At 32.7% G+C, this 24,949-nt stretch overlaps 3 protein-coding genes and 1 non-coding gene across 4 annotated transcripts; 2 read left to right on the top strand and 2 right to left on the bottom strand.

The window, feature by feature from the left end:
- Positions 1-173: 173 nt before the first annotated feature.
- Positions 174-2,965, bottom strand: LOC130939182 (uncharacterized). The gene is made up of 3 exons (XM_057867288.1): positions 2,178-2,965; positions 1,892-1,986; positions 174-1,063 (listed from the first exon to the last, which is right to left on the bottom strand). Exons 1-3 carry the CDS (start codon positions 2,829-2,831, stop codon positions 415-417), a joined length of 1,398 nt encoding a protein of 465 aa, XP_057723271.1. The 5' UTR covers positions 2,832-2,965; the 3' UTR covers positions 174-414.
- Positions 2,966-10,712: 7,747 nt separating this feature from the next.
- On the top strand, positions 10,713-15,287 carry LOC130941111 (neutral ceramidase 1-like). The gene is made up of 10 exons (XM_057869503.1): positions 10,713-10,961; positions 11,199-11,614; positions 11,764-11,972; positions 12,365-12,709; positions 12,851-13,115; positions 13,212-13,470; positions 13,579-13,704; positions 13,933-13,996; positions 14,250-14,413; positions 14,515-15,287. The coding sequence occupies exons 2-10, from the start codon at positions 11,277-11,279 to the stop codon at positions 15,061-15,063; spliced, it is 2,319 nt and encodes a 772-aa protein (XP_057725486.1). The 5' UTR covers positions 10,713-10,961; positions 11,199-11,276; the 3' UTR covers positions 15,064-15,287.
- Positions 15,288-16,071: 784 nt separating this feature from the next.
- On the top strand, positions 16,072-20,171 carry LOC130942171 (cytosolic enolase 3). The gene is made up of 12 exons (XM_057870868.1): positions 16,072-16,372; positions 16,464-16,793; positions 16,905-16,976; positions 17,084-17,200; positions 17,373-17,453; positions 17,621-17,697; positions 17,921-18,024; positions 18,309-18,407; positions 18,507-18,592; positions 18,902-18,988; positions 19,331-19,528; positions 19,873-20,171. The coding sequence occupies exons 1-12, from the start codon at positions 16,268-16,270 to the stop codon at positions 19,936-19,938; spliced, it is 1,422 nt and encodes a 473-aa protein (XP_057726851.1). The 5' UTR covers positions 16,072-16,267; the 3' UTR covers positions 19,939-20,171.
- A 1,637-nt stretch (positions 20,172-21,808) lies between these two features.
- On the bottom strand, positions 21,809-21,880 carry TRNAG-UCC (transfer RNA glycine (anticodon UCC)). The gene has a single exon. It is a non-coding gene; the product is annotated as a tRNA-Gly (tRNA).
- Between the last annotated feature and the right edge of the window lie 3,069 nt (positions 21,881-24,949).

Here is a 24,949-nt window from a genome sequence, read left to right as displayed (position 1 = left end):
GAAGCATATCATTGGGGGAAAGAATGAGCACGCAACCAAATTTGTCAACTTATTACGCGACTCAATATCCCCAATTTGCCAATGCCACGTAATTTTAAAGGATTGTGAGGATAATTTTCTTCGTTAATTGATGCCGTGTTGACTGTTGAAAGTGGTAAAAGCTAAACTTTCTAACATGGTCAGATCAAATGATTAAGCATTTCACCAAGTAATAAAATTACATACAGATACAGCAGCATCATATGGAGGATGAAGATATTTCAGTTCAACCAAGAAAAACTGCTAGTAAATCCCAATATCAAACAAACACAATGTCCTTTAAAACAAGAAAGAAAAAAATATTGCTACTGCAACCTAATAATTAGAGACTTGCTCACATAATTACAAATCCATCCAAACTAGAATTCAAGTTTTTTAAAAGACCGTGGCATGGACATCATCTTCTTCACCTTCCCCTGTTTCGTTGAACATGTACTGATTCTGATACTCCATCAAGTACTGCGTTGATCTTTTGACATCCAAAAATAGATGGTAAACACGGTTTATATCCTCCAGCTCCACTACTTTCCCCTTCCTCTTTTGGCATGCCAATGCAGCTGCTATGATGAGATGAATGGCATATCTCAAGGATGTTTCAACCCCAATTTTGGTTAACAACTGCTTCGCACCTTCAGCCATTTCTACATCTTCCTCTTGGCATCTGATATCTAGAATTTTGCGAATCTCTTCCTCGGTGTAAGGTTGAGTAGAGATGATAAGCAGACGATCAAGCAGATCAATGGGAATCCCATGAGGGGATTTGTAATTGGTGCCTCTAATATTTGTAATGCCTCTGTTGGTAGCAACAACTAATATAGGAGCCATCTCGTTCTCCAGAGCTCGATTTAGGAAGGAAAAGCATTCAATATCAAGCATGTGCACCTCATCAATGAAAAGGACACCAGGCACAATCTCTGCCTTTCCTTCCTCTCTCCACTCTGCTACTTTGGTGTCAATTTGTTCTCTTACTTCAGCACGAATTTCACCTGTATCACCAGTGAAAAGAGCCAAAAATCCCTGCGTTCTGAAAATAAGATAACACAACCAAATGTTAGGAATAACTAAGAACTACAGAAGTAACAAGCTTTGTCACAAGTTGAAAGAGAACCTCCTTCAAAATCCAAGGAGTTGCAGGATCCAAACATAGGATACACAAAATCTCGATACTCAATGCCTTTTAGCAGAACTTCATACCAGTTAAAAGTAGATTGACAGAACATATAGAAAAATGAAAAACAAGAAAATAGAACACTTATCTAAAAGAGAAAAAAAAGGAAGCCCAATTTAAAATTTTATTTGGATGAGAAAAAGGAATCCCATTCCCAATTAAGACAATAGTCTTTAATATACTTGCATCTCCTAGGTTGGAAGAAGGATGGCCAATGATCGTGATGCTAGCCCATAAACATTAACCATATGCCATGTAATGCATCTCTCCTTGTTAAGTTCAAATTCCCCCTCCATACACCATTTTAAACCTCAGCAGTTGCACCTACATTCACCCTAACTAAAAGGCTCTGACAGAGTATTGTTCAAACAATGAAGGTAGTAAACTACTCATTAAAGGGAAAAAATAGAGGATATCCTCAACAAGAACATAGGCTGAACACTGAACATTCTACATAATATGCATCATACTGAACAAAATTCTTACAAGTGTTGCCTACAAAAATTCCTATGCGGCAATAATGCAGCTAGATTAAGACAACGCATCACGATGATATTAAACTATGGCCTGCAATAACACGGCAATCCTTCAATCTAAACCTAACTCTTAATTAAGCACAAGCATTGCCACATAAAAACGAGCCTGAACAAAAAGTAAATCACTTCAGGTGTGTAAGCAAAGTACCTGCTATTAATAACATCAATCTCATGAAGAGTAACACAATGCACGACCTCCTTGCGCTTCTGCAACTCCCCATCAGGACACTGCACGAACTTCACCTGAAAACAAACAAGGAAAACAAAAACACTAATTCCATCACTAATCACCTAAGAAACCAACTTCCATAACAACAAATAACCAAGTACACACAGCTAATAATGCTCCCTACTGCATACTAAAAAAAACGCAACCAACTGAATAACTAACTCTAAATTAGTTACAGACAGTTTATCTGTTACGAGTTAGTTACCTGAGGCCCCATGGCGTCGAAATCCCTAGACCTCGAAAACGACCTCCCAAGCTTCGTGATCTTTCCAGAAGCCTTGTCAATGGCAATGACGTCACCGCTGGTCACCTTCTCCTTCCCAAGGGCCTCTATCATCTTCGCTCCCAAGTCGTAAACGGTCTCCATCTCCGTCGTCTTGAGAGTGAGTTTGCCGGACTTAGAGGCGGCGCCGGCGACGGCAGGACGGTCAATCTGGACCTCAACGACCTCACCTTCGATGACCTCAGTCTCCTCCTTAATGCGAACACCAATGGCCTTACGGAACGCCTGTGTTAGCGCCTCGGTCTTCGACATCTCGAGGGAGAAGAGCTCGCTGCCGGCAATCATGGCGAACGGTGTCTCGAGGCCGAGGGACTTGGCCATCCCCATGGCTATGGCGGTCTTCCCGGTTCCAGGTTGGCCTGCGAGAAGGACAGCGCGGCCGGCGATCTTGCCGTCGCGGATCATCTGGAGGATGACGCCGGCGGCCTTGCGGGCCGAGGTCTGGCCGACCATGCCCTCGGAGACGGCGCGAGGCTCGAGAGAAGAGTCGAGACCAAGGCCTCGAATGTGAGAGTGAGCGCCTATGCGCTCTATGCGGGTCAAGTCCCGAGACTCCGACAACTTCAGCTCCGCCATGGACGCAGGGTGGTGGTGGCGTTAGGGTTTTAGGAATTTGAAATGTGGGTTTAGGGTTTCTGTGAAGTGCTGAGCTGAGCTTAGCTGAGCTTAGTGGATAATTCACAGTTCACACCAAGGTACAAGCTCCACGCTTCAGGTTCGGCGCGTCTTTGTCTTTGCGTTGCGCCATTTTTAATGCTATGGGCTTTTTGTTTAAGTGGGCTGGGCTGGGCTAGTCGAAATTATAGCCTTTAATTATATAAAATTCTCTCCTCCGCTTAAATAAGTGTTGAGTTTGAATCCCGCCTTATAAACCTGTTCGGTTATGAGATAACGGGGACAAAAAAAATTAGTTAGCTGCAAAAGAGAATTCTTGGACAAAAGAATAAAATTAAGTGAACAAAAAAGATTTTTATAAAATTTAGAATGAATATATATATTGTATATGATAAATTTTTATTGGTGAATTATTTTAATTTTAAAAAGAAAATAATTTTTACTCTTCATCTTAGCATTATTCATTACAAAATTTCATACTAAAATAAATTAATTTAGTTTAACTAAATAGTCAATTTATTCATCTATTTAAATAAGTATAAATTATTTGAATCATATTTTATATATACAATAGTTTATTAGCTAATAATAATGACAAATTCTTAAATAAAAGTCCATTATTAATTCTTATCCTACTGAATTAAAAATTATCTTGATAAAAAATGAATAAGATGTTTTGTCCAACAAAATATAACATAATTACTCTACACATAATTACCACATCCCAGGTTGATGTCAATGGTGACCTTACCCACGACAACACGATGTGATTGATAAATTGAATTTGGGCTAGAATATACACAAATATATTCATAAGTTAGTATACAACGATACATTGCAATAATTGACAAGTTAAATTAAAGGGCTTGCTCTGAAAGATTAATTATCAGTGCAAGAGCATACTATACACTTGTCTTGGATGAGTTTTTCCAACTCACCAATTATGATGACTTTCTCTTGTCACATTTGTTGTTTTACTTTCAGCTTTCAGCTTTCATCTTCCTATAAGTTGCCACGGTTCTCTGAGTTTCTAGCTTCTAATTATAACGTCTTTCTCTAGCTGCAACGTTTTGTATTTGAAAAATATTTATCTAAAACTACAAAGATGTTTTCATTTTTGTACATGTAATCGTGACTTTGAAGTTGACGTGTTATGACATATTAAACTTGCTTTTGAGGGTTCCACCTTATTATCACGAGACTATGAAAGTGGAAATATATTTCTTAACTTCAAACAATTGTCGGTATCAGAATTATATATGAATGAGGTATGAGGAAACCATAGGGGATTAATGTAGGATAAGAGGGAATGGGCCCACAAGAGCTTCGATGATATTTCGTGTTGACTTTATGTTTGGATCTTGATGGGACCTACACGTGTCATTCCTTTCGCTAACTTGACGTTGCCGCCATAAGGTTTAGTACTTGTTAAAGCACCGGATGTGTGAATTGCGATGTGTGAACTGTGAAAGTGTGAAGTGTGAACACTATTGCATTGTTTGGATGGAGGGAATTTGAAAGAAAAAAAAAATAGAAAGACAAAAAATGAATGGAAAAATAATTTTGTTGTTGTTTAGATGAGAAGAGAAAATAGAAAAAAAAAATAGTGTGAAACTTATTATATTATTTTTTTTATAAATGAGATAAAAATGAAGAAAAATATAGTAAATATTATTAAAATTACATATTTATTTTTTATTATTAATAAATTATAATTTATATATAATATAGATAAGAGTATTAATATAATTTTATACTATTATGATTTTTTTTCATTTTTTTTCTATTCAAACAAAAAAAAAATTCTATTTTTTTTCTATTTATTTTCTCTTAATCCAAACAACATATAAATAATTATATTTTTTCTCCTATTTTTTTTTCTCTCATTTTCTTTTTTTCTCTTCTATTTTTTTCATGTATCCAAACAAAACCTTTGTAAAGTGGTAAACACATGGATAAATTTGTTTGACACTAGATCCGATTAATAATTGGTAATCAATAATTTGTCATGAAATTACCCGTATCTCGTATTAAAAGTTTAAGTTGATAAAAAATATAATATGAATTAGTTATATTTTTAATATTATTTTTTTTAAATAAAAATTTTTTTGTATAAACTTAGATTATCAAAGATCAAATTTTAAATTTTTTGAATATAAAATTCTAATATCATATTATAAAATTACTCATTCAAAAAATTTAAAATAATAAATATAACATAAATAATTATATCTCTAACATAAAAAAAAAAAATTAAGATCATTAGTTTGTTTTATTTTTTAGTTGTTACTATCACACATGCACTACTAACTTCAAATGCTCCATGATGGTTTGTATTTGAAATATTTCCATTCAGATATTTTTGAATTATCAAAAGAAAAATATTTTTGATTCTAATGTTCATTTATATTAACTCGAGGTTGTATTAGACTAAGCTTTTAAAGATCTTATTGTGAATTCCTTTTATAAGTTTATATAGCTATAACAAAAATTGAATTCCAAGTTTCCAACACATTGTTACCAATTTACCTTTTGCATAGGAATAATTTTGTTAATTTGCGTAGTTTTGTAGCTTTGATAGCAAATATTTTAAAAAGAAGGACTTATTTATTTTATATGAATTTTTTCTTATTTTTCTTAATTCTTATTTATGGTAAGCTCCTGATCCATTTAGATAAACAGTAGTTAACTAGTTAAGTATCTTGCAGAAGAAAATAGAAACTTGGTAAGTGGATGCAGATTAGAGTATAGTCAAGAAAAGAATTGATAACTGATCATAGTTCCCATTAAGGCACTAATTCTTAATGCACCTACCTTCAAGCAATATTAAATGCTGGTGCACGCTGCACTAATGGATTATTATCCTGTGTCACAAACACTATATATTTGTTTATTTATTGATTGAACATATTCAAGATTTATGAAGTATAATATGACTGGAGTTTTGGATCTTACTCCTGTATCATATCCTATCCCAAAATTGACGAATTTGAGGTCGATTTTGTGCTCCTCTGTTTGAATGTTAAACAATTGGTACGTTAATACTCAAAATAATATTGAAAGATTAGCATAAGTCATTTCACCTCTTATATATTTAACAATAATCAAGTTAGTAGATATGAAAAATCAAACATTGCATATAGAAATGAGGAGTGTTAGAGACAGCAATTTTTATGATTTGTAGCTATCAAGTAGTCATCAATAATGTTTTTAATAGTGTAAGATTACTCATTTTTATTTTACTGGTTACATGTTGGCCAAAATTTAATAAAATTGCTGTCCTTAGACTTTTTCTATAGGAATATATATTTGATATTTTAATAAAAAAAATTATTATATCATTATAAACAAGTATGATTATTTGTTTATTGTAGATTATGTAATTATTCTAATGGCTTGATTATTTTGTTAATATATATATATATATATATATATATATATATATATATATATATAAAAGTTAATTTGATAATTAATTTTAATGTATATTAAATATTTTTATTTAATAATTCCATTTTTTTAAATCTATCTGAATTAAGTTAGTAATGTTATAAAGTTTTTATAATTGTTGACATGCAAAATATACTAAAGTTTATTATATGTCATCCTAGCTATCAAAATGTAATCAGATATAGAACTAGAATTATAAATTATTGACGATTGGCTCATTGAAATATTAAAAAAAAATCAGAGATAATACTCAATTTGGTCCCTGAATTTACACGTAAGTCTCAATTTAGTCCCTGAGGTTTCAATTGCCTCTATTTAGTCTCCGAAGTTTATAAACATGCTTCATATTAGTCCCTGACAACATTTTTAGTATAAAAACGTTAATAGAGCGCTATTGTAGACTATCACATGTCACGTTAAAACTTGTAAAATGATGCAATTTTGGTTTTGACATTTAAGTAGCTCAAAAACAGCATCGTATTACTTATTTTGTTAGGTAAAATTTTAATAAACATCATTTAGGATGTTGTTTTTGGGTTATTTGAGTGCCAAAACGAAATCGACACTATTTTACAAAGTTTACCGTGGCATCCGGCTGTCACAACAGTGTTCCGTTAACATTTGTACGTTGAAAATTGTTTTAAGGACTAACATGAGTTATGTTCACAAAGTTTGGGGACTAAATAGAGGCAATTAAAATTTCAGGGACTAAATTGAGTCTCGCGTGTAAGTTCAGGGACCAAATTGAGTATTATCTCAAAAAAGGGTTAACCACCAAAAATGCCCCCAAATTATTTAAACGCTGACAAAAATACACCCGAATTTTACTATCGACAAAAATACCTTTAAATAATTTAAAAACACAACAAAAATACCCAACAGTAAATATATATTTTCAAAAAATGTCTTAGAGATTGAATTTTGATGCAATTTTTCACAAGAATAATTATAAAATTGAGATATTATTATTCTTAAAATTTGGTGATTTTTCATTAAGTATATTATTTTTTTATAATTTTTTTGTTAACAACTAATAATACTTTTAAAAAATCACAAAAAATATATACTTAACAAAAAATCACCAAATTTTAAGAATAATAATATCTCATTTTTCTAATCATGCTTGCAAAAAATAGCATCAAAATTCAATTTCTAATGTATTTTTTGAGAAATACATATTTAATGTTAGTTTTTTTGCAAGATTATCTAACATTAAATATGTATTTCTCAAAAAATACATTAGAGATTGAATTTTGATGCGATTTTTTGGAAGCATGATTAGAAAAATAAGATATTATTATCTTTAAAATTTGGTGATTTTTTGTTAAGTATATAATTTTTTTGTTAATAACCAATAATACTTTTAAAAACTCACAAAAAAATATATATTCAACACAAAATTACCAAATTTTTAGAATAATAATATCTCATTTTTCTAATCATGCTTGCAAAAAATTGAGTCAAAATTCAATCTCTAAGGTATTTTTTAAAAATATATATTTACTGTTGGGTATTTTTGTTGTATTTTTAAATTATTTAAAGGTATTTTTGTCGATAGTAAAATTTGGGTGCATTTTTGTCAGCGTTTAAATAATTCGGGGGCGTTTTTGGTAGTTAACCCCTCAAAAAATCATAATAATAATTACTAAAAATATATAAAATAAAATATTATAATTATTGATTAATTTTAATATAAATAATAATTAAATATTAATTCATATACAATTGATTACATAATATTAAAAAAATAGTTTATGTAAATCAGTATGAGAATGCGTCACATCAGTATAATTAGCGCCAAAATATAATTTGTTGGAGAATAATATAATGATATAGTGATTAATTTATGAGTAATTATTTTTTACCAATTTAAACATTTACTAGTAAAACAATTAAACAAGCATAACTTGTGCAAAATTTATGAAACTATATATTAGGGCAAAAAACGTATTTAAGCCATGGGAGTGAAAAATTTACCGAAATCAGCCAAACTGAATTCCTAGACACCATTCAACCAGAACCAAATTTTTATATAATTCGAATTTAATCGACTCGAATTATACTCTCATGTAGTTCGAAATAAGTTAATTCGAATTACAATAGAAGGAATAGCATCAAGTAATTCGAAACAATATGTTACGAATTATAAAAGAGTAATTCGAATTAAGTTAATTCAAATTACTATGATAGGTTGAAATAGCACATAATTCGAAAGATATTGATTCGAATTATTGAGCAATTGTAATTATACTATAAAAAATATTTTATTCAATGCAAAATAATTTTACAAAAATAGCTTAAAAAATATTTTTTAAATTATTTTGCATACAATAAAATATTTTTTGTGGTATAATTTAAATAAATTTATTAAAAAATATTCATGAGCTATGGGCAGAAGAGTATTGTATAAAATTTGAATTGCTCACCGTATAATTTGAATAAGGCTTGGTTTGGTAAAGTTTTTACTTTTTAAGAGTAGCTTATGAAAACTGTCTTTTAAAAGACGACTTTTTAAAAGCTACAGCACTTGCGTTTGGTAAAATCACATTAAAAATAGTTTTTAATAAGCACAAGTACTATAATTGTATTTGGTAAAACAGCTTTTAAAAATTAAAAAAAATATAATAAACATATTATAACGAAGAATAATATTTTTTTTCAAATTTTAGAAACCAATAATTTAAATATTTATTTGATTTACTCTCTATATTAATATAAATAGAGTTATCATTAGTCAATAATAAAACTTGTACTGATTCGTCTATTACCCATTTATAAACTTGGAGTTCGAATTGTATCAATTCGAATTAGTAGAGAGACGTGCTTTGAAGGGAGTTTGAATCAAGTTGATTCGAATTACTCCCTTTTCGTAACAAATTCTAATAAATTTTTTTAATAAATTTATTTAAATTATACTACAAAAAAATATTTTATTCTATGTAAAATAATTTTAAAAAATAGCTTAAAAAATGTTAGGAGTACTATAAAAATTTTTAATGTTCTAATGACTTAGGTACTCAAATTTTAAATAAAGTACTCTACATAGTCAATAATAATTTAGAAATTAAAGAAAATATTTTATTCCATACAAAACAATTAAAAATATATTTTATTTATTTTTCCACACATATTTCCTGTCATTATATTGTCATTAGAATCCTCATATATTTCTAATTTCTCAACCTAACATTCACAAATTCTAACACAATCTTCATATAATTTTACTTGAGATATGTGTCTCATATTTTGTGATTTGTATAAGTGAGTTAATATATATAAATGGATAATAGACGAATCAGTACAGGTTTTATTATTGACTAATGATAACTCTATTTATATTAATATAGAGAGTAAATCAAATAAATATTTAAATTATTGGTCTCTAAAATTTGAAAAAAAAATTATTCTTCGTTATAAATATGTTTATTATATTTTTTTAATTTTTAAAAGCTGTTTTACCAAATACAATTATAGTACTTGTGCTTATTAAAAACTATTTTTAATGTGATTTTACCAAACGCAAGTGCTGTAGCTTTTAAAAAGTCGTCTTTTAAAAGACAGCTTTCATAAGCTACTCTTAAAAAGTAAAAACTTTACCAAACCAAGCCTTATTCAAATTATACAGTGAGCAATTCGAATTTTATACAATACTCTTCTGCCCATTTTTGATAGCTCATGAATATTTTTTATTAAATTTATTTAAATTATACCACAAAAAAATATTTTATTGTATGCAAAATAATTTAAAAAATATTTTTTAAGCTATTTTTGTAAAATTATTTTGCATTGAATAAAATATTTTTTATAGTATAATTACAATTGCTCAATAATTCGAATCAATATCTTTCGAATTATGTGCTATTTCCGTCTATCATAGTAATTCGAATTAACTTAATTCGAATTACTTTTTTATAATTCGTAACATATTGTTTCGAATTACTTGATGCTATTCCTTCCATTGTAATTCGAATTAACTTATTTCGAACTACATGAGAGTATAATTCGAGTCGATTAAATTCGAATTATATAAAAATTTGGTTCTGGTTGAATGGTGTCTAAAAATTCAGTTTGGCTGATTTTGGTAAATTTTTCACTCCCATGGCTTAAATACGTTTTTTGCCCTATATATTAAATTTATTTTTTTATTGGCTAACAAATAAAGTTACAGTCGACTTTAGCTGAAGTTGAAGTTGATAGCTGAAAGCCGTTAGATAAAAATTTAGTCAAATTAATTAAATCACCTAACTCAACTATTAATTTCACGTGTAATCGAGTGCACTTGAGTTCCACCATAAATAAATTATATTTTTCAATGAATGAATGAATTAATTAGGTTGATCCAATGCAGTGAGAAACAAATTCGGAAGCTTCAAATAGCACGGTATGGAACCAACAACTTCACACTTGTTCTCTTTCCTCTCTGCTTTCGTTGCTTCCATAGCAGTCCACTCTTCCAACATTCATTGAAGAGTGGCTGTTACATAACGATAATAATTAAAAATAACTCTCTCTCTCTCTCTCTCTCTTCACTACTTCCTCCCTTTAATAATCTCCTGGATCATTTTCTCTTATTTCCAACTTAGCTTAGATTACTTCGTCATGTTCATGTTCGTGTAAAGCTCGCAACTTTGCATCTGGGTGGTGAGGAACTCAACTCTCCTTTTATTGCTTCATAATAATATCTAATATATTTGAATTATTATTATTATTTTTGTAATCAAATATATTGTGAATATTTGGAATTGATAGTTATTTGTTAGACATGCATTAGGAACTAGGAAGTACTGAAATTTTCAATTTTAGGTTCAATTTTGTTGTTGTTTGGTTTTGAATTTGAAGTTTCAATAACTGAAAGCTTTGTGGTTGTGATTTATGAAGGGAAATGAGAACAACTGACTAAGCTTGAAAATAGGAAAAAGAATTGGTCTTTTGATTGATTTGAACTTGGGTTGTGAAATGGAGTTCCCTTCCCTCTCTCTGAGGGCATGTAAAACCATTGGAGGTTGGACCCTTTTGTTGCCACTAGTACTGCTGCTATGGAGTGCTGTTGTTCATTCGAATTCGGATTACTTGATTGGTCTTGGAAGCTATGACATCACTGGTCCTGCAGCTGATGTCAATATGATGGGGTATGCCAATGCAGAACAAATTGCATCTGGTGTTCACTTCAGGCTCAGGGCTCGTGCTTTCATTGTCGCCGAGCCAAATGGTAACCGGGTGGTGTTTGTGAACCTTGATGCTTGCATGGCTTCACAGCTTGTGACTATCAAAGTTCTTGAGAGGCTGAAAGCAAGGTAAAACAATGATTTGGTATTATGATTACTTTGCAGAAACTGTGATAGATTTCTTAGATTTCGCTGTGTAGTTATGCATTTTTTCCATTTCTTAATTATTTACCATCCTTAATTGCATGCCTGAGGTTGTACTTCGCTTGGTTTGGCAGATATGGTGATCTTTACACTGAAAAGAATGTAGCTATTAGTGGAATTCACACTCATGCTGGTCCTGGTGGTTATCTCCAGTATGTTGTGTATATTGTAACATCCCTTGGATTCGTTCGCCAGTCATTTGATGTCATTGTTGATGGAATTGAGAAAAGCATTGTTGAGGCCCATGAAAATCTCCACCCAGGATCAATATTTGTCAACAAGGGTAAGGAAAAGAAGTTGTATTGTTTTTCTCTTTCCTAGTAAGGCACTTGTCCACTCACATGCATAACCATGGCTTCCATATTATTTAAAATTTATAGTGGTTTTAAGTAATTTTCTGTTTAAGCGAGCTGGGTTAAGATGAAAAACTATAGGAGGCAAATTGGTCAGTTTGTGTTTCATTTTGTTTTGACTTTTCGGTTTTGTGTTATGTCTGCTGCAATTTAGAAATGAAAGAGTCAGGAAATTACACATGTGCTAGATGAGACACAAATTTTTCTATTTTTTCTCTCAAAGAATAGTATCCAAGTATGTTGACTATTATGTCAACTTTCTTCCTCTCTATGGTGATATCATAAGGTTATAACTTATAACACAGTTGTCTTCAACTTACAGGAGAGCTCTTAGATGCCGGTGTAAATCGCAGTCCTAGTGGTTATCTCAATAATCCTGCTGAAGAGAGAAGCAAATATAAGTATAATGTGGATAAAGAAATGACTCTCTTAAAGTTTGTTGATGCTGAATGGGGTCCTGTTGGAAGCTTCAATTGGTTTGCTACTCACGGAACCTCAATGAGTCGTACAAACGCATTAGTTAGTGGGGATAATAAAGGTGCTGCTGCACGTTTTATGGAAGACTGGTTTGAGCGAAAAAATGCTGTAAAAATGGATAATGTTGGATTTGAAGATGGTGGCATCCCCCGAAGAATCTCAAACATAATTCCCAGCCTTAATGATAATCGTGAGTTAGTTATTGTTGTTTATATTTTGACTTAATGTGTGCAATGATGATATAATTGATTGCATTATCTTAGTCCATAATTTCTAAGTTCTGAACTTCTGATAAAGTGCCTCTAATCCGATTCAAAATTTGTGGGTACAGACCATGAACTACTGGAAATCGCAGCCTCCTTCCAATCTCCTCCTGGAAGACCAGTAACAAAATCTTCGAGTATTGCAAGACGCGTAAGAGGTGCCCTTAGGCAGGTTGACAAGCCTAAATTTGTATCTGCATTTTGCCAATCGAATTGTGGTGATGTTAGTCCAAATGTCCTTGGAGCTTTTTGTATAGATACTGGACTACCTTGTGACTTCAATCATAGTACTTGTGGAGGGAAGAATGAATTATGCTATGGCCGAGGACCAGGGTAATTATTTATTACATTTAAACTTTTCTATCAAGTGCATTAAAAATTTACCTAACCTTTTTTATTACTATATCACATCCTATCACCAATGTGCAGCTATCCAGATGAATTCGAAAGTACACGTATTATAGGAGAGAGACAATTTAAAAAAGCAGTGGAACTATTCAGTGGAGCATCTGAACAGATTAAAGGGAAGGTTGATTTTCGACATGCCTACATAGACTTCTCCCAGCTTCAGGTAAATCTTCCGAATTCCAAGGTAGTAAAGACATGCCCCGCTGCAATGGGATTCGCATTTGCTGCTGGAACAACAGATGGACCTGGAGCTTTCGATTTCACGCAAGGTGATGATCAGGTAACCACTGATTTCATACTTTATGTTGACTGGTTCCATTATCTTCAATTCGTGCTCTTAAATTGCTTTCATTGTCTCTGCTTATTCTTTGTTCTAATTGTATGCCAGGGAAATCCTTTTTGGAAGCTGGTCCGCAACTTGATTAGAACACCAGGCCAGGAACAAATTGATTGCCAGAAGCCAAAGCCCATTTTGCTTGATACTGGTGAAATGAAAGTACCATACGATTGGGCAGTAAGTTACTTATTCATCCTGAACTTTAATGAATTCAAACACTCTCAAAGATAATTTTATGTCACTATTATGACTACTATCACAAGACACTTATTTTACTTGGCTGAAAGATGTTCCTTATAGAAAACTAGGCACTTGTTTCAACCATTCAGATATCGCTCCTCGCTCGTACCATTAAAAGTATAATCGTTACTTGCATTAACCTTTCTTCTCTAATGTTCATCGCAGCCTTCAATACTTCCCATCCAGATCCTCCGAGTTGGACAGTTTGTTATTCTTAGTGTACCAGGAGGTATGGACTCTTATTCTTAATTCCTACGATGGTTAACATTTCGATCCTTCACATTTTGAGACAACTAGTTTCAACTATCAATGACCTCATTGCAATTAGAAGCACTGTATATAAATCAATATTAATCAGAAATACACTCCTTGGATCAAATTTTTGAACATTTTTGAGCTTATAAGTTGTAAGAATATGCTGAAATGTTACTGATACCATGATATCTTGATGATTTGGGATGTAACTGTTTCAATTCTGACAGAATTTACAACAATGGCTGGAAGGCGTCTTCGTGATGCAGTGAAGACAGTGCTAAGTGGTCACAAAGATTTCGGTAACAACATTCGTGTTGTTATAGCTGGGTTGACTAATACTTACTCACAGTATGTGACAACATTTGAAGAGTACGAAGTGCAAAGATATGAGGTCAGGCAAAATTCTTTTGCAGAGAGACACAAATCATGTCATCAAATTGTTTTTAGATTATAGCAGTAATGTATCTGCTTTCTATTTTTCTGCATTGTCAGGGTGCTTCCACACTTTTCGGTCCACACACACTCAGTGCATACATTCAAGAGTTCACGAAGCTTGCAAACGCTCTCATCAGTGGCCAGCCTGTAGAACCAGGGCCACAACCCCCGGATCTCCTCGACAAGCAAATAAGTTTGCTGACACCGGTAGTGGTGGACACAACACCTCTGGGCTCAAACTTCGGGGATGTCATCTCTGATGTGCCCAAGAACGCTACCTTTAAGAGAGGCGACATGGTGTCGGTTACTTTCTGGTCTGCATGCCCCAGAAATGACCTAATGACAGAAGGTACATTCTCACTTGTGGAATTCCTCCAAGGAAAGGAAACTTGGGTTCCTACCTATGATGATGATGACTTCTGCTTGAGGTTCAAGTGGTCGCGGCCTGCTAAACTCAGCTCGCGAAGTAAAGCAACCATAGAATGGAGAATTCCACAGGATGTAGCTCCTGGTGTATACAGAATAAAACATTTTGGTGCTGCAAAGAGTTTGTTAGGATCCATTCGCCACTTTACAGGTTCATCAAGTGCATTTGTAGTAGCATAAATAAAGGGGAGGGATGGTGAATACTCATTATACATGCCTAAAGCTATTCTTTACTACATTGTTGTTGATTTCTTCTGATACTGAGTTCTCTAGCAGAACACCATGAATCAAAGGTTGAAATAGTTGATTAAGTTGTTGTATTTGTTAACAATTGCTCTTCAGTCTTCAGACATGGTTAATTATTTATACAAGAAGAATACATGCAAAGAAATGTTGAGTTGTTATTTGTGTCTTGATTTTCAAATGGTTAAAATTCTGACTCTAAACATTTCTAAGTATTCTTAGTACAAGTCTAACACTGCTGAGGATCATGACTATGTTCATTTTGTTAATATTTAAATTTGAATCGCTGAAATGAATAAATAAGATTCTCAGTTGTATTTTTAGTTTAATTAAGGAACATAAAATTTTCCCTTTGTCCATTCATGAAACTAGCTTGAGCATAATACTTGGTTCTTTACAATTATTTATGTGCTACAAAAAATTGGGTTCTTAATAATTAATTATTAATGATGGGTCATATATAATAATAAAAAAGGATTAATTGGGATACAAAAGGCATATAAATAATATTTAATAGTATAAAAAAATATTATCTTATAGGTAAATTACAATTGAACTTTATAGATAAGACAAGACACTGAGAATAAGACATAAATGATAGAAATACAGAATTTAGTATTTTTGTATTCTGTTTGGTGACAAAATAAAATAAATGTGAAAATTTAATTTATTTTCATTTGTTTTATTTAAAAAATTTGAGAAAAAAATATAATAATAAAAATATAATTATAAAAATCAATAAAAATAATAAAAAATAAATAAAAACTAAATTGTATCTTTTATTAATATCTCTAACATCATAAACACAAAATATACTAATTTAATATTTATTTTTAGACAAAATATCTTTCTCTATCTCACTCTCTTGTCCTTGCAAACAGGCAAAGAGACGCTCTCTTTTTTTCTTTTTTGGGTAAATTATATTTGAAAAAGGGTAAAATTGGAAAGGCAAGTTATGTAAGGAATACGACGTCGTCTCCGAGAATCTTCAGCTAGGTAGCTAGCAGCTTCAGCTGCAGAAGCGTGTTTCCGTCGCAGCGGAAGAACAATTCTCAGTTCTCAATTTCGGTTACTGTGTCTGTGTGTTGAAGACGAAGCATTTGAATTGAATTGAATTGAATTGAATTAGTGGAAAACAAAAATGTCAGTGCAGGAGTACCTGGACAAGCACATGCTCTCTCGAAAACTCGAGGATGCTGTCAATGCCGCCGTTAGGGCTAAAACCCCCGATCCCGTCCTCTTCATCGTAACCTACTCTTCACTCTTCTCTCTTCTCTCGTCATTTCTCCGTTTTCCTCTTCTCTAATTTGATTCTTTTTTTTTTTTGGTTTATTCAGTCGAATCACATGAAGAAATCAGTGCAATCAGTCATCACAAAAGTGAAGGCACGTCAGATCCTGGATAGCAGGGGAATTCCAACGGTGGAAGTGGACCTTCATACCAACAAAGGTGTTTTCCGCGCCTCCGTCCCCTCCGGCGACTCCTCCGGCATGTACGAGGCCGTCGAGCTTAGGGACGGCGACAAAGGCGTTTACCTTGGAAACGGGGTTGCTAAGGCTGTGAAGAACATCAATGACAAGATTTCTGAAGCGCTTGTTGGTATGGATCCCACTCTTCAGTCACAGATTGATCAGGCCATGATTGACCTCGACAAAACCGAGAAGAAGGTCCCTTAATTTCTCACATTCTTTCCCTTTGAACAACCAATCACTATTTCTCTTTGTTCATTGTTTTTGTTGCTGCTGATTTTTAGTTTTTTTTTTATTATTTTTTTTCAGGGTGAACTTGGAGCTAATGCTATTTTAGCCGTGTCCATTGCTGCTTGTAAAGCTGGAGCTGCTGAAAAAGAGGCATGCTTTTCTCAAGCCTTTTATCTTTTGGGGGGTTAATAACAAGAAGTTCATGATCGTTCAGTTTTTAAGGTGGAAAGCCAGTATGATTGTTTCTGTAATTTCAGGTTCCACTTTACAGGCACATTGCTGACCTGTATGGAAAAGTCAGTCCCATGCTTCCTGTTCCGGCCTTTACTGTTATCAGCGGCGGAAAGCATGCAGGCAATAATCTGGCCATTCAGGTATAGTTTCTGTTTCACTTTGCTTCATTTTTTAGCCATGCTTATTAGTGTGTGAGTAATCTTGCTGTAGTTAGGCTTATAAGTGATTAAGTTCTGTGTTCTGTCTGCTGCTTCGTTGTGTAGAAGATTCTTTCACACATGTAAAGCTTTCTTATATAGTTTGTATCGTTAGGAAATAATGATCCTCCCAACCGGAGCAAATAGATTTGTGGAAGCTCTGCAAATGGGCACCGAGACCTATCATCACTTGAAGGTGATTTTACTTATTTATCTATGTTCTGATTTCCCTTTGATCTCCTCAAAGTCCAATTTGTTGTTTCTCAGCCTTATTTTTCATTGGATTAAAGAATCCTAGCAGCCACTAGCAGATAGTATGTTTAAGCTGATACATTAATTTTCTGGTTGATGATAAAAGGGCAGGCTGTTATAACAGAAAAATATGGTACACATGACTGTAATGTTGGTGAAAGTGGTGGCTTTGCTCCTAATGTCTCCAGGCAAGCTATTTTATTGTTTGTTATGTAGTCTTTTACTAAAAAGGGTATGAAAGCATAATTAGTTATGTTAAAGATGCAAGTGCTTAATAATAATACATTTGGAAAAGATCCTAACAAGTGAGAATAATATTAATTTTTTTTCATTTTTCTTAAATCTAAAGTTATTACTTTCAGAGTTCTTTTGATTTATTTCATTCAGCTGACTTAAGTTAAGTATCATCAGCTTTAGAGAAGCCCTGGATCTTGTAAAGGAGGCAATTCGCCGAGCTGGTTATACTGACAAAATACAGATAGCACTTGATGTTGCTGCTACCAACTTTTGTATAGGTAATTGCAATTTTCAGTCTCTTTTGTACCTCTAGATGTTCAGAAGATGGATATGCTGATACGTGCTTAGACTGCTTACTATAATATTGCATAATGCTATTAAAATGAATTGCTTTATATCAATTGTCTTTATTATTTCAGTGTCACTTTCAAAAAAATAGATGCAGTTTCTGTTACAACAAAGCTACTATCCTTCCTACAGATGTTAAAAATTCTATTACACTTCTGAGACATCTTTTATCTTTGACTACCTTGAAGCAGTATATGTGTTTCCCCTGATATAGGTACAAGATATGATCTGGACTTCAAATCTCCTCAAAAGTCAGGACAGAATTTTTTGTCAGCGGAGGATATGGGGGAGTTGTACAGGGAGTTATGTAATGGTCAGTAATTTTTTTACTATATTTTTTTTCCTAATGATATCATACATTGTCTAGGCTATACTTCATGCTTGTTTTGTATCTTTCTCTCTGAATATGCAGATTTCCCAATTGTATCAATAGAAGATCCATTTGACAAGGAAGATTGGGAACATATCAAGCGTTTCTCTAGTACTGGAATTTGTCAGGTGTAATTTCTTATGCAATTGATATTTTGCATGAGTTAATGCGCATTCAATCTCTGTTCTAGTTAAGTTGTGCTAGATGCTATGGTGTAAGCCCTATCCTTTTGATTTTTACAGAACATTTTAAATGAAAAATAACGTCTTTGTATTAATGCCACATTTTCACAATACAGAAAAAAGTACAATACAGAATCTCTGTTGCCTGATTGTGGTTTTAAGTTTAGAAATATACTGACATGTTACCAATGAGGTGTTTGCTTGATCTACTGGATACTTCTTTGAATGGTTTCCCCTCATTCCAATGTTATGCAGGTAGTTGGGGATGATCTTTTGATGTCTAATGCAAAACGCATTGACAGAGCAATACTAGAGTATGCATGTAATGCTCTTCTTCTTAAGGTAACTGATTATAATTTAAATGAACTTTGAAGGGTTTCCTTTGTTTAGTTCAAAATTGTTCCCACTTTTTCTTCATAGAATTAATCCTGTTTCATTAATAGGGGTGTTGGATATCCAGAGTTTGCAAAAAGGTTGCTTTTTTGTGCAAATACATTAGAAGATAGAGTTTACAAAGCCACTTTATATAAATATTAGCTTGGCTGCACCTTAGTTTTTCCAGTGCGTTTTAGCTTTAGTTTTTTGGTCTTTTAAGAGGATATATAAATCCTTCTCTTTGTACCCTTCCGTGTATCTTTCCTGAGAATGAAACAACAAATGTGATGATTTCCCATTGTAATGTAGATCAACCAAGTTGGAACTGTTACAGAGGTCATTGAGGTGGTGAAGCAGGCAAAGGAAGCACATTGGGGAGTCGTAACTTCTCATAGATGTGGGGAAACTATAGACTCTTTCATAGCTGATTTATCTGTTGGCCTTTCCGTTGGTCAGATCAAAGCAGGAGCTCCTTGCAGAGGCGAGCGACTAGAGAAGTACATCCAGGTCTCTTTCTTATTTCTTATGCTGATGGAATTAGTGCACTTTTGTAGCTTACTTCAAATATTGACCTGCTAACCATTATTCTTCATCCGACTATCGTTGCAAAAAGATGGAAATTATTTATTTAGCATGACAAACCAGTTAGACACCCTTCTCTATCCATACTGCTAAACTTCATGCACAAGACTAAGCAGAGTTGTGTGAACTATCTACTATCCTGATGGATGTAGACTTTTTGGTTTGCTTACTGTCATTTCAGGGTGTTAGTCATTCAATATTTTAGCCTGTAGTACTATGATTTGAATTTTGAATTTTGCTCAAGAGTTATGATTTGAATTTTGATGCAGCTACTGCGAATTGAGGAGGAGCTTGGAGATCAAGCAGTTTATTGTGGTGTAGATTGGAAGCAATGATGATGAACAATTTAATAGGGGTTTTTTTCAGATACGCCTTTTTTACTTTGTTGAAGTTTGATACGCGAGGTCGAAGTTCATTCTTGTACCATATTCAACAGCATCCAATGTACTATTGTCTTGGTCATTCCCGTCATCATTTTTTTTTTGGCTGTTACTCTTGGGGTTCTTTTGGTCGTTATGCCATTAGTTTAGCTAGTCTTATCAATGAGTATTCAAGAATGTTTATGAGATAGTGTGGCTTGTTTATTTATACATTGCTATATTGGAAATATACTAACACTAATACAAACGTGAAATTTTATGGGTTTTCGCATTAAAATAAAAATTATTCTCTGATCAAGTGACTTCTATTACGGCTATTCTTGGCTCTATGCCTATTGTTGGAGTGTTAGACTCATCAAGTAAACTCTAGCGTTTATGATAGACCCATTTCCAAGCTTAAACCCAGGGCTAACACTAACAGGAAAGCCTACAACATATCCAGGTGGTACTCTCCCACCTGAAAATCTCACCACACTGCATATACTCTTTATGGAACTCAACTCCAGGACTTGCCTCAAAGTGACTTGGTGCAAGTTTAAGTGACTAAGTGAGAATGCAACCAAATAAAGCAACAACACAGCCTTAGCCAGCCTTAAGAATTCACTGTAAAACCTTGTCCTTGGATGGTTTCCTTAACAGACTTGACTCTGCTGCTCCAAATTGCCAAACAAGGACTCCTCCATCTTTGGATGGACAATGCTAAGGTACTTGTTTGAGCAGAACCTGCCAAAACGGCATGTTGGTAAGATTCCAAGGAGCTCAGCAGGCTCCATGGACTTCATGTCTCGGTATTGTGTGAAGCAATCGCGGCAAAACTGATCAGGGTTGAGAAGGGTGGAGAGGCTGCCGTCCATGTAGAGCAATTTCAATTCAACCTGCCATACACACTTTAATTAAGGAAAATGGACCCATGGTGATTGCAACTTCGGAACATAGGATTCTTCTATTGAAAGAGCTTGCATTTTTGTCATGAAACAGAGTATTCTATGCATTAATGTCATTCATGAACTAGATCAAACCCACCGAAATCTTGAAAGAAAAAAAAAGCAATTGTCCAATGAGATTTATTTCATACATAATTTACATTCCATACAGCAATTTAAAAAAGAAATTAAAAGAATTATACATAAATGCAAAATTATGAAGCATACTGCATACATGTCCCTTTCCCGGTACTCACAAGTCACAATTCATTGCATGGAAATGGACAACATATTACTACAAAGAACAACATTGTCCTTGTGAGTGTCAGAGAGGCCCATTCCTCTTTAAGCCGTGACATGAGTGGCATGCAATGAAAGCATACTCCAATGTAAATGAGAACATATCAGTGTCAGTGCATGGTTTACTCTTACATAAGCAGGAAAAAGAAAAAGTAGAGGACTATAATGCTATCCATGTGATCTATACTACCAATATCCCTGACCAAACTCACCTAACATCAGTTAAGAGGTGCAATGAGCTTTGAGATCAAGTCATTGATCTTTCATATAAAAAGATGACCAAGAGTGAATTGTTACGAAGTTAATATTATAAGACATCAATATATACCCGTATCAGATCAATAAATTATGCATGTACCAACTACCAAACTCTCAAAGTCCGAAACATGTGCAGTATGGATTAACAATCAATTATTCAACTTTAGGGACACAGTACAATCCTAATAATTATAAGCATATAAATATAAAACATTGCATTAATCCAATTTAAGGCTGTAGTAATATAAGCAGTATTAGTAGGTATTGTTCATGGCTAAAATTAAATATTCATGTGATGATTTCGTGCGAAGATAATAATTGAAAATCATTTTAAAATAAATACATGCGTTTGCCGGGAGTCGAACCCGGGTCTATTGCTTGGAAGGCAATTATCCTAACCGTTGGACTACAAACGCTGTGGATGCCTTATCTTCTAATTTCTTATATACTCTAATTTTCAAGCAAGGTCTCTCTTCCTTGTAAGCCTCTCGTACCTCCATCCATAAATATCTTACAATAATTTAATGATGATACTATGCTTGTCGCAATCTGATTACTTTGTTATTGAGAGCTCATTAAGACCATATTTATCACATATTCAATGAAAATACGTTCATATAATAAGGCAATAAGCACTGAGCAAACTTGGTAGATTCTTGAGCTGGCAACCCTTTAGAACTTTCCTTTTTTTTTAAAACCTATATAGGGAATTAAAAAAATATTATTAAAATTTAGAGATCCCAAGTCATACCTAATCTTTTTCAAGTGCAAGCTACGTACCCTATAATTTTATGAGAATTCACATAGAAAGCTGTAGCTACCCATCCATATATATTTATTTAATCCATTCTATAAGGTTTGGTTAAATCAAAGTTTAGACTTTTAGACTCCATCCAAACTCATCAATTAGTTTGGTATATTTTTTCAAAAATGATATATAGACATAAAAATAAGCTACCAAATCAGTCAAATAGTTATTATATATTTTCAATTTTTATTTTGTGCTTCAAATGTATTAATATGAGTTGTTAATTTGTTAGCTAATTTATTAAACTATTTTTCTACCTTAGTTTATGACAAATAATAAAAAAATTTTGTGGCCCACAAATTCAGTCCAATAGAAATTCAGTTCTAATTTTAGTCTTTATTATCTTATCTTATTTTTAGTTATCTTCTTTTCTTATTTTATCTTATCTTTATTTTTATCTTTCGTAAGCAATGTACTATATATATTTAGTTTTACCTTCATAATTCAATATTCAATTCAATTCAATCAATCAACAATCAATAAAAATTCTTTTCTTGTCTTTTCCTATTCTTTCACAAATTTAATTTCATCTACTCTAGTAGAATAGAGTTCCATATAGCTTCAATAGAGAGAGAGAAAAAGAGATATGGCATCAGTGTCTGAGGATGAATTACTTCACATATTCTCCTTTCTTCCAACAAAATTAATATGTAGGTTTCAATTTCTTTGCAAATCTCTTTACGGTGAACTTCATGGAGCCAAATTTAGGATGAATCATGCACAAAATATGTCTCTAAAAGATGATACTTACATATTCATTCAACCAAAAATATTTTTCAATAACTTCGACAAGGATGAATTATTCCATTTGTTACCGCCATTGCCGCTGTCGTCACTGGCCGAAGAAGAATCGAATTTTTATGAGCAGCTGCCTAAAAATTCGTTGCAATTCTTGAAGAATGTAAGAATTCTTGCTTCAAGCAATGGTTTAATTTTATGTCAAAGTAATAGTAATAAGGAGTTATGTTTATGTAACCCTATAACACAAACATGGCTCCCAATGAGCAATGCTAGGGGGCCAGCAATTTTTGTGATTGTTAGCCATCAACTAGCCATCAATGATGATTTGATGGTGTGAGATTGGTGTGAGATTTCATCCAATGGCTCACCTTCTTCTGCTGGTTACATGCTGGCCAAAATTCAATAAAACTGCTGGCCCCCTAGACTTTTCCGCTCCCAATTACTACTCCATCCACTCTATCTGAAAGTCCTTTTCATGAAGCCAATGTTTTCTTCAAGTGCATGAATAATAAGGGTTTGGATTATTTAGATGATTACTTGATAATTTTGATTGAGGGGATACCGGAATGGGGGCAACATGTTATTATTAAATTATATTCGTCAAAAAAAAGTGTATGGAGAAGAATGGAGAATGATTTTTTTGTTGGTCCAATGAACATGAGACTCAATAATTCCGTTTATCTTCAAGAAAAACTGTTTCTGATTTCAAATAGTCTTTCTGTTTTTAAGAAGGGTTCTCATTATTTTCCACTATATATAATGGCCTATGATTTTGCGGCTGGCGGCGAATCAACTACGGTCAATCTACCAGAAAATACTTTAGAGGCTTCTCTTGATTGGAATTGTGATCTAAGAATTTTTGAATGGGAAAAGGAGAAGAGTTTGGATCATTCTCTTTGCTTAGTTAGGTACATGAAATGTTGTTTTACTATATGAATTTTGATAGATTCAAAGTCAAGTAAATGGAAAAGGATTTTAGAAGTTAAGGTTGAAGAGATAGGGTTGAAGGAGGAAAATCCTAATGTTCAAGGGTTTAGAATTATTAATGGAAATTGTTTGGTTTTTGTAACCGGGAGAAAAGTGTATGGATATTATTGTTTCAATGATCAAAGTTGTTGGGGATTGAAAGAAATATGTGAACATAAATGGGATAATATTAGAATTAATTTGATCCCTTATTCTCCAACTCTTCGACCTTGTGGAAGCAATATGGCTTGAAATTAATTCAAGCTCTAATTTTAGTATTGAGTTTGTTTGTGTACAAGTAGCAGAGTCTTTTTTTTTTTAAGATTGATGTAATCCAAACGATGAATTTAATTGATATTATTTATATTTAAGTTTAAATTAAATATGATATATATAATTTTAAAATTAGAACTGAATTTATGTATTCTGTTGGGTTGAATTTGTAGACCACGAGACTTTTTTATTATTGTCATGGGCTAAGGTAGAAGAGTAGTTTAATATAATTTTTTTATACATATTTAATATAATTGATTATTTTTTAATTAAATTTAACCACGAGACTTTTTTATTGTTATCATGGATTAAAGTAAAAGAGTAGTTTAATATAATTTTTTATATATATATTAATATAATTGATTATTTTTCAATTAAAATACATTGGTTTCTGACTAATGTGTGGCAAGTAACACTCTCAACGGTAGTCATTGCATGCCTGTCCCTCTCTTGTTGTATTATTGTCTTTGTCCTAATTGAAATTAAAAGGACGGTGTAAATTGCAAAATCAATTTTGGAAATACAGAAATCATCTTTCATTCCTCCAATCAATTATATTATTATTATTTTCACTCCACTTGCCAATCTATCATGCCAAATGTTCATTGTCGTTTTACCACAATGAGTCACTCCTACAAATAAATACAATAAGTATCTCAATCTAGTAAATATTAAAAAAAATAAATATATGTACCAC

Source organism: Arachis stenosperma, chromosome 7 (assembly GCF_014773155.1).
Source record: "Arachis stenosperma cultivar V10309 chromosome 7, arast.V10309.gnm1.PFL2, whole genome shotgun sequence".
In the NCBI taxonomy this organism is placed as follows: Eukaryota; Viridiplantae; Streptophyta; class Magnoliopsida; order Fabales; family Fabaceae; genus Arachis; species Arachis stenosperma.
Note: the sequence above shows the minus strand (reverse complement) of the source record. Positions and strands in the feature narration are given on the sequence as shown.